This window comes from Protomyctophum parallelum (genome assembly GCF_964188405.1).
Source record: "Protomyctophum parallelum genome assembly, chromosome: 14".
In the NCBI taxonomy this organism is placed as follows: domain Eukaryota; kingdom Metazoa; phylum Chordata; class Actinopteri; order Myctophiformes; family Myctophidae; genus Protomyctophum; species Protomyctophum parallelum.
This window is the reverse complement of record NC_139709.1, coordinates 43,017,719-43,027,604: the sequence shown is the minus strand read 5'-3', so window position 1 is coordinate 43,027,604 and position 9,886 is coordinate 43,017,719. Positions and strand designations below refer to the sequence as shown.

The following is a 9,886-nucleotide window of genomic DNA, read 5'->3' as shown; positions in this document are numbered from 1 at the left end:
CATGCCCCGGAGAAATCCTCAGCCGAGCCTGAACCCATTGTTCCGGCTGCTTGTATCGTTGGAGCGGTCACCATGAACATTGAGGCTGAGGTCAAACAGGCCCAACAAGCTGAGCCGGGCCCAGACGATGGTCCTCGTCACCGGCTCTTCGTGCCTGATTCAGTGCGTTCTCGAGTGCTGCAGTGGGGCCATTCCAGCCAGTTTGCTTGCCACCCCGGGTATCAGCGCACCCTCTCCTTCCTGAGCCGGAGATTTTGGTGGCCGTCCATGAGGACTGACGTCCGGGAGTTTGTCGCTGCCTGCGCCACCTGTTCCCGTGCGAAGGCGTCACACCAGCCACCGGCTGGCCTTCTTCGCCCACTCCCTGTGCCCACCCGCCCTTGGTCTCACATTGGCTTGGACTTTGTGACCGGTTTTCCCCCTTCCCATGGGAACACCATCATCCTCACTGTGGTGGACCGGTTTTCCAAGGCGGTGCACCTAGTGGCGCTCCCTAAGCTCCCATCCTCTGCGGAGACAGCTGCACTCCTCACCCAGCATGTCTACCGTCTTCATGGGCTTCCCAGTGACATTGTCTCTGACAGGGGCCCGCAGTTCACGTCCCAGGTCTGGCGGGCCTTCTGTAAGGAGATTGGCGCCACCGTTAGCCTCTCCTCGGGATACCACCCACAGTCCAACGGTCAGGCTGAGCGGACCAACCAGAGCTTGGAGTCGGCCCTCCGCTGTGTCTCTGCTCTCCACCCCACCTCCTGGAGCAAGGATCTACCCTGGGTGGAATACTCACTCAATGCCCTTACCTGTGCCGCCACTGGCAGGTCCCCTTTCGAAGCCTCTCTGGGTTACCAACCCCCGTTGTTCTCTCTCCAGGAGTCGGAGGCCTCTGTCCCCTCTGTCCAGGCCCACTTCCGTCGGTGTCGGCGCGTATGGAAGAAAGTCCGCGCCGCCCTGCTTCGCTCCAACGAGCGTTCCTGCCGTGGGGCCAACCGTCGCCGCATTCCTGCTCCGGTGTACCAGGCTGGGCAACGTGTGTACCTCTCCTCTGCCGATCTACCGCTCCAGGTGCCTTCCAAGAAGTTGGCTCCCCGGTTTGTCGGTCCCTTCGAGATTGACCACGTCCTGAGTCCGGCGGCTGTGCGTCTCAAGCTCCCGGCCTCCCTGCGTGTACATCCCGTGTTTCACGTGTCCAAGATCAAGCCTGTGTCCTCTAGCCCGCTCATGCCCTCTGCCCCTGCTCCTCCGCCGCCTCAGATGGTCGACGGGCATCCCCAGTGGACAGTTCGGCGGCTACTGAAGGTTCGGCGCAGAGGTCGAGGTTTCCAGTTTCTGGCGGACTGGGAGGGTTACGGCCCCGAGGAACGCAGTTGGATCTCCAGAAAGCTCATTATGGATCCCTCTCTCCTTCGGGACTTCTACAGGGCCAACCCCGACGCCCCCGGGAGGTCGCCAGGAGGCGCCCCTCGGAGGGGGGGTACTGTTACGGCTCACTCCTCCTCACCTTCACATGCAAGCACTGCTTAGCCACTCCCCCCTCACTGACTACTCCTTGGCTCTACTCAACACACCTGCTCTCCTGCACCAATCCTCTGCACCTGTCTTCCATCCTGCAATCAACACTGCCTCTACAAGAACCCAGTCTGCCCTTCATTCCACGCCAGAGCTTCACATGTCTACATGTATGGTAAAGTACAGCTCAAGCCTTTATGTGTTGTTAAACTGAGTATAGTGCTAGTTATTGTTTTAGCCTTACTTAGCTATTGCCCAGCCGTGCAGCTTTACACGGTTGCAGCTCCTGCCTTTGTTATTTCTCTGAAGACTGACGCCTCCTCTCCTTCTCCTCCTCAGTGTTTGGAATCCCATGCTGAGCTAGGCCAACCTGGAGAGCCACTGATCCACTACTACCGCACTCCCTTCCATAACAAACCTTTGTGAATAAACCTGAACTAAACCTGAACAACGCCTCCTCTCTTGCTGTGCACTTGGGTCACACTTACTAAATATAACACTTTTAATTCATTGAAGGGTTGGCAATGGCATCTAAACTGCCTCCCCCTGGTCAACCGGGTGCCTGATGGAGGGGAAAAGAACTGGAATAACGTGTTCCTTACACACGCTACGTCCAACCGGGGATACTCGGGTGAAAGGAAGCGGCTTGGACTCCTCATGCATTGAAGGAAGCATGAAATCAGTCCGTTGCTCTCCCCAGGCTGGCAGAGGGAGTGTATGGCAAATAATTACGTTAGACAATTGACACTGGGTGAAAACAAAATGGGTTACAAAAATAGTGGGATAAAATAAAATCCCCCCCGTTCTGAATCTTACATCAAGCTCCTCTTTGAAACAGGCAGGTGTGATTATCATGGCTGTCATCCTCTGCATTCACCACACCACAGCGCAGCCAGTTTCCATTAACACGCTCTAACACCTTTCCTCCCTCTCTCTGACTCACAAGCACTAACTCTATAGTTCTGTCTGAAAGGCTGTCTTGCTATCTGTGAATATGGATGACTAAAGGCAAACGGCATTCACAAAGGTTTTTGGTACTACTGTGTGCCAATGTATTGGAAGGTTCCAGGTTATTGCCCTTATTTTTGTATTAGGGATAGGCTATGATTGGGGTTATTGGATTGTGGCTACAACCTGTCACCTAGGCTAGGCCGCAGATGGTGCGACTGCACCCAGGACCAGAGTGAGGATTGGCCTCTTTTGGCCCACCAATTACACCATTCAGTTTTACAACAGTACAAATCCAGTAGTGGCTTAGTTATATAAATTGAGTAGAAAGTAATCTCAAACCTGTGTTGGTATATTCTTTCCTAACTACAAATGATGGAGTTAGCACGGTAATCTTAATTTCCCCTGCAGTAAACTGCCACAGTCATTGGCTTCACATCGGCCATATTTTAACTAAACTGGACTAAAGCCTAATGATAATGTTAATTGTGGGTATTAGCTGTTTTCTGACAACGTTAACTATACAGGAGCTTCCCATGATGGCTCACAGTAACACATACACCTGTTATTACCTTAACGGTTAAGGATGGGTTAAGCGTTAAGGCTTAACCCATCCGCTGTGAAAAGGGTCTATTGTGGGGTCCTCTGCTAACATTATCGTGGCTCTATTTGGGATCCTGGACCATGATGACTGATATGGCGTTCCCTGGTGGGAAACCCAAAGGTCTTTGTGTTGGCAGCTAACAGCTAGCAGCTGAGACAGCTATATTTACACGCTTACATTCATGCCATCAATATCTTTAAACATTAGGAAATTTAAGCAAAACATATTTCATCTGATTTCTGTGCATCTGACCTGCTATTCATTCATGTTTAATAGCTAAACATTGTCTGCTAGTGTAGATTCTGTAATAATTTGAATTGACTGATTTCTAAACAAGTTTAATAGTTTTATAGAATATACATGTTCATTCCAGCTGAATATCCTGTACTGTACATGGTCAACTTCTGTTACAAAATCTCTTATGCCATACACAGATCACTCTCCCTTTAACATTTCTACATAAAAGATATCCTCAAAATATTATAAATGTGTATCTCTTCATGTGAAAATAAACTTAAAGACATAATTTTACAGATGACATTTCATTGACAAAGAGTGCCTCTTAAAGGTAAGTAGAAGGATAAAGTATGAGAATGCGTGATGGTTTTGCACAGTCTAATTCGTAGATTCATAAGAGTCACTCGACAACTTTTTAACCACTAAAATCTTTTCATTGACTCCAGATTGCCTTGCACATCACTCAGTATAAACTAACAAATGTCAAAATCCCTACACAAATTAACCAACACACAAATCATAAAGATAAAGTTAAAATGGCACATAAAATATTTACTTTCACATATGAACAATCTCTTTTACTTACACTTTCATCCACTTGGTGGCATGCACGGTATTTATAAAAACACCAAAATAGATAGAAAATATAAATTGCACATTCATTTGGTGTGTGTGTGTGTGTGTGTGTGTGTGTGTGTGTGTGTGCGTGTGCGTGCGCGTGCGCGTGAGCGCGTTTGTGTTTACTTTATTTGTATTTGTATGTGTTAGGTAGACTGAGTGCTGGCATGCGAATATCACCCTTTGACATGTCCATGTCCTCCTTCCTAAGTAGGTAAATGCCGTTTGAGCACATCCTTGGCGTTGCTTGGGAGCGACTCTGGAAAGTTCACATCAAACTCTACCACGAGGTCTCCTCTCTGCTCTGGGTTTTTAGGCAAGGGGAGACCCTGTCCGGCCACAGTCTTTCTCATGCCAGGTTTGATGACATCCGTGATCTTCATGTTGCACGTTTTCCCGTCTATCGTTGACACGGTTACTGAACATCCGCATAGTGACTGCAACGACATGAATGTGGAAGTCAGCACGGCATCACAGAACGTCATGTCATGCAGTGGATATTTCTGCACAACAACAACATTGGCATACGGTACAACTGAGAGTTGGTGCTAACGTTAAATTAATTAAGCAGTGTCATTTGGTGGTCACTTTGATCCAGTGCACCTAACAGTGCCAAATGATGATAAATGATTAATGAGGTAGAACATCCTGCCAGTGTAAATAAATACCATGTTTTACCGACTGAACCAGTGGTCAGCACGTTAGCACTGCACTGTAAAATCATTAGTTTGTTTGGGTTCATTTCTACACACGCATGCAGTATAATGTTTAGCCAATCTTTCAATATGTGTAGGCCTACCAGTATTTTCTGTCAGTGAAAACATGTTTTAATATGCTTAAAAGACTGATTGATTTGACTTTTGGCAGAAACCATGGTGCCTCTGACTAGAATTGGTGGCCAATGATGTGTGTCCAACTACAGTAAATCAACAGTATTGGAAAATAACGTATTACTTAAAGTAATAACAAAAAACATCGCATTGATGCACCTGTGACGTATCCTCAGTGATGTATCCCAAGGTCATCAGGGTTTCGGGTCTCTCGAACATCATACCCCTCACTCAGGCGACCCAGCCGGGGTGATCAAGTCCCGACTTACGTCGGTAAGTAGCTACCCTCGATCAGTCCCATTAGGGAAAGACCAAAGCCACACAATCCGTTGGAACTACTCCAGAACTACTCTGCCAGGGCTGGGAGGTACGCTTCTGGCGCATGGAAGGTCTAGGCTCTGTGGGTTCAAGGGTTGACTCCTGGCCGGGCCCCTCCTACGTCTCACCAGGTCCACTCCTGCTCTCACCAGGCCCAGGACCTGTGCGCTGCACCAGAGTCCCAGACACTTCATTCAGGAGTGGTGGATTCCTAAGCCGCAATGGTTCCACAGACTCCACCCGAGCAAGAAGGTGGTGCTGCAGGCTCCACTTGCGGCTTGAATGGCCCTCCTAAAGGCCTCTCCAAGGGTTTGTTGGGCTTCCTCCTCACGGAGGACACAGGCTGGGGCGCTGACCCATACTGCTTACCCGGGTGCCATCTACATTCCGTCTGTCACCCGTCTCTCTGGTGGTCAACAGACTATACCTGGTTGTCACATAGTCTATTCCTATGAGTCACTATAAATAGAAGAACTATAATGAAAAACAAATATTCTTAGCCTTTTCCAGTAATTAGTAATAAACTAATTACTTTCACTTTTGAGTAATAGTATTACTAATATGTTACTATTTCCAAAAAGTAATTTGTTACTATTTTCACGAGCCTTGGTGGTACTGTGGGCTTGAGTGTTTATTTATAATGGTAGTGTGGGTTGGGATCGAGTTGCTTTGCAGGCTGCTGACCTGTCTGGATCTAAACTCTAGATTGGATACGGAAACGATGTACCCTTGTCTGACTGTAGACCTATGTGTGATTTATTGGAAGCAGCCTTAAACCGTCCAGAACAAACTGGGTAGTTTGAGACTTTTGGGGACAAAATATGCAATTACTGGGGCCGATGGGAAAAAAGTTACTAGTAACTTCTTTTGTAACTTTTCCAACACTGTAAATCAATGTATTCATGTCATTATCCATGACATCATCGGTGGCAGGCCTGATGTCGCTTTCATGGAGCAATCAAAATATTTAGACATGGAAGCCATGAGAACCAGGCCCAAACACTGAGCAGAGCATGAGAAGCCATATACGGTAAGTACATCTCGCTGTGAGCATGTGCGTGGGCTCTCTCTCTCTCTCTCTCTCTCTCTCTCTGCCTTCAGTGTTGCTGCTGCCAAATATTCCAAATTATATAACATGTCCAAGGTTTTGTGTGTTTAATCTGTGAGAGATTTAGGGAAAAGGGAGGGGTCCTAGTATAGGCCCCTATATATAATTGACCCACCGGTCAATTATATACGGTTTAAGTGGTTAAATAATTCTGAATGCACCCCTTCCTTCGGACATATCTATCCTCCAACTACTAAGACTACATATGCTATTTATTTATTGGGGATAGTATCAAATATCTCATTAAGTGCACAGCAGGATCGGGAGAGACTTTTGAAGCTCCGGTACTGCAATTTTGGGCTCACATCTGTGGGTGACTCGGCCAATAGGCTCGACGCAAGAGCTGGCTCATTGGAGTTAGGTTGTGGCAGCGTGGCACGCATGCTGCCTTGCTCTATCCAAGGTGCTTTACATAGATTGTGCATTACATTCACCCATTCACGCACACATTCATACACTGATGGCAGAGGAAACCATGCAAGGCACCAACCTGCTCATTGGGAGCAATTCGGGGTTCAGTGTCTTGCTCAAGGACACTTCGACACCAACTCTGGGGGAGAACGGGTTTGAACTGTAAAACCTTGCCATCCGGCCACTCTACCCCTGAGCGGTGCACTGTGAGAATTTGACACAGATGGGGTGCAAAAGAGAGACACTCACCTGTCGTAAACTTATGCGCACAGGATATACTATATTAGATGCTTCTCGCCTAAAATGTGCGTGTGGTTTGTCCTTGATGACGAAAACTATGTCAGCCGGGATGGTGCTGGAAGACTCGTCGCCCTCGCGCGGGAACGTGATCTTGGTGCCTTCCTTCCATCCCCGTTTGATCTCAATAGTGAGGATCTTATCCTCGTTGCGCATGGTCCTGCCATCTGGATTGAGCCTTTTGCGAGAGATCTTCATCCTCTTGGTGCAGCCATGGAAAACCTCCTCCAGGGAGACTCTTAGTTCGTGGTGTATCGCCGGATCTTGTTTCCGCCGCGGTTGGCCGCCAACGCCCACGTGCCGGTCCCGAGGGAATCCGTTCATGTTAAAACTTGTGAAGGAGCCAAAGGGATCGTTGCCGTCCACCTCCATGTCCTCGTCGTCACGCCCATTGGCCTTACGCCCGAAGAACATCTCGAAGGGATTGGCGCCCCCGAAAAAGGTGTTGAATGTGGCGTGGGGGTCTCCGTGAAAGGTGTAGGTGAAGTTGCTACCTTGTCCATCAGGTGTGGGTCCATTTCCTCCCTTGAGACCTGGTGGTCAACAGAAATGTTGTTGTCAGTGTTAAGTGTTCTCTCTAAACGTATAGACTGAAGTGGCTGCACCAAGCCTGTGATTCTCAACACCCAATTTGATAAGATATTTTCATTTATTTCTAGGACCCCAATCTAAGAACATTTTTATGACAATTATTTGACAATTGGGCCAATTTGGTATTAAAAAGGTCTTAATCTGCATGCAGATACCCTGTGTATCTGCATGTATATTGAGTGAGAAGACAATGTTGCCCCCCCGTCCATAATTCCTTTGTCTATCTACAGATTCTACAGTTGAAAACCACTGCACTATAGCTGCAACATCCCCAGTGCTCTAACTCTCTACCCCCCCCCCACCCCCACCCCCCCTACACACACACACACACACACACACACACACACACACACACACACACACACACACACACACAGTTTAATTATTGTACAGTATATCTCAAAATACAGGCTGAGTATTATTCACCTGAATCAGAGATAGTTTTATGGTATATATGTTTTTTATAAATGTTATGATTGAAATTACATTGTGTGACTATATATTATGCATTCATCACTCGCCCCCATTAATTTGTTTGCTACCACATCAAGCACAATTTATTTTACCAGTGATGTATTTTGAGCTGAGAATTTTTCAAATATACAAACAAATCCTGTCATCTGTATAAGCCAAAAGCCATATTGACACATATACGTCATTATGTTTTAGGGACCATGGGGAAATGCAGATCTAATGTGCCTCATCATTGTAATGGCAATGGCCGGGTTTTAAAATGAATAACGGAGTGAATATTCAATATGGTAATATAACCAGTTGTCCCAAAATGGCCCCAGATAGTTCTCCCAGAAAATGCAGGGCCCAGTTCTATGTTACCTGCGCTGATAGGCTTAATGTCATTACTAATGAGTCATTAGGCCAGACTCAACGCAGGTGACAGTAGAACTGGGCACATATCCACCTCAAGGCTCAAGCACGTTGTCAGACGACGACCTATTTATAGTTATTTTTACAGAGTTCTAATTATGATTAATCTTGAATGATTAATCTTGTCATTGCTAATGACAAGATTGATAGGAGTCTGTGAAAATAACTATAACGTCGTCGTCTGACAATGCTGTGCTGTATATTAGGTGGATATGTGCCCCTCGTTTCTCCCTGTGAGACTTTTATTAAGACAGCATCGGCACTGATTTAACCTGGCTGCCCTTTAACGGGTTAATAGATGACTCGTATATCCAAAGTTATTATTACACATATAGTAACAATTTCAGGACTTTACTTTGAAAACACATTCGCATGATTCGCTTACCTTCCTCTCCGTACTGATCATAAATGTCCCGTTTCTTCTGATCGCTGAGGACGTCATATGCTTCGGCGATTTCTTTAAATTTCTCCTCGGCATTAGCCGCCTTGTTTTTATCTGGATGCCATTTCAACGCTTGCTTTTTGTACGCTTTTTTAATGTCCTCTTCCGCGGCACCTTTAGAAATACCCAATATTTTATAGTAATCTTTCCCCATTTTCCCCCAAAAGCGGCCCCGCGTTGAAGAGCGGCTTCTGCAGTCGGTCCTATATGGGCGCTGTCAGTTCACTTATAAAACACAACAATGTCTAGTAACAACAACAGCTAGCAGATGATGACCGTTTCGAGACCGTTACTCAACGCGCCGTGTTATATCCGTGACTAGGACCCTCTTTAAATAGCCATTGCGCCCTCCTCCTCCCCTGCGTCCGGACCCACACTGGTATTCAGACGCTCTTTCTAGAAAGCCAATGCTGAGAGTGAGACACGTCATATACCATACTGGTCTGGACTCTCTTCTTCACAACCCACAGAGCCAGAGGTGCAAACATGCAGGCTATACTGTCTGCTATAGCCTAGGCTACTCTGCTTATTGTGGCTGTAGTGTAGTCCGCGAAACAATTAATCGCTTCAAGTTCAATCTGACATGAGAGATCATCAGTAGCCTATACCAAACAGACGATCGAGTAGTACGGGCGCGTGATACTGTCATGCGCGTGAGAGAGAGAGAGAGAGAGAGTAAGGAAAGTGTGTGTGTGTGTGTGTGTGTGTGTGTGTGTGTGTGTGTGTGGGTGTGTGTGTGTGTGTGTGTGCGTGTGTGTGTGCGTGCGTGCGTGCGTGTGCGTGCGTGAGAGAGATATCCCTCAACTCAGCCATGACTGTTCCATATTGTTTAGATATTGATGAGATGATTAAATCCATCTGTCAAGGATGGGCCATGAGCTATTATATTAAAGCTAAGACCTTTATTGGGAATTCAGTCTCCAAAAGACAGTAAAATACAGATGAATTGACATGACTTTGGTATAGGTCTACTGAAGTAGGCAGGTATAGGCCTATGCATATAGCCGTAATGTTATGCGTTTGTAAACGATATTTTACACTAGGATGTTTTGTTTAATTTATCTGCACTTTGGGTTCAAATGTAACTGATACCA

At 46.7% G+C, this 9,886-nt stretch overlaps 1 protein-coding gene across 1 annotated transcript; it reads right to left on the bottom strand.

Annotated features, from left to right (window-relative positions):
* Positions 1-3,377: 3,377 nt before the first annotated feature.
* dnajb4 (DnaJ heat shock protein family (Hsp40) member B4) lies at positions 3,378-9,180 on the bottom strand. The gene is made up of 3 exons (XM_083782301.1): positions 8,736-9,180; positions 6,827-7,407; positions 3,378-4,347 (listed from the first exon to the last, which is right to left on the bottom strand). Exons 1-3 carry the CDS (start codon positions 8,944-8,946, stop codon positions 4,117-4,119), a joined length of 1,023 nt encoding a protein of 340 aa, XP_083638427.1. The 5' UTR covers positions 8,947-9,180; the 3' UTR covers positions 3,378-4,116.
* Between the last annotated feature and the right edge of the window lie 706 nt (positions 9,181-9,886).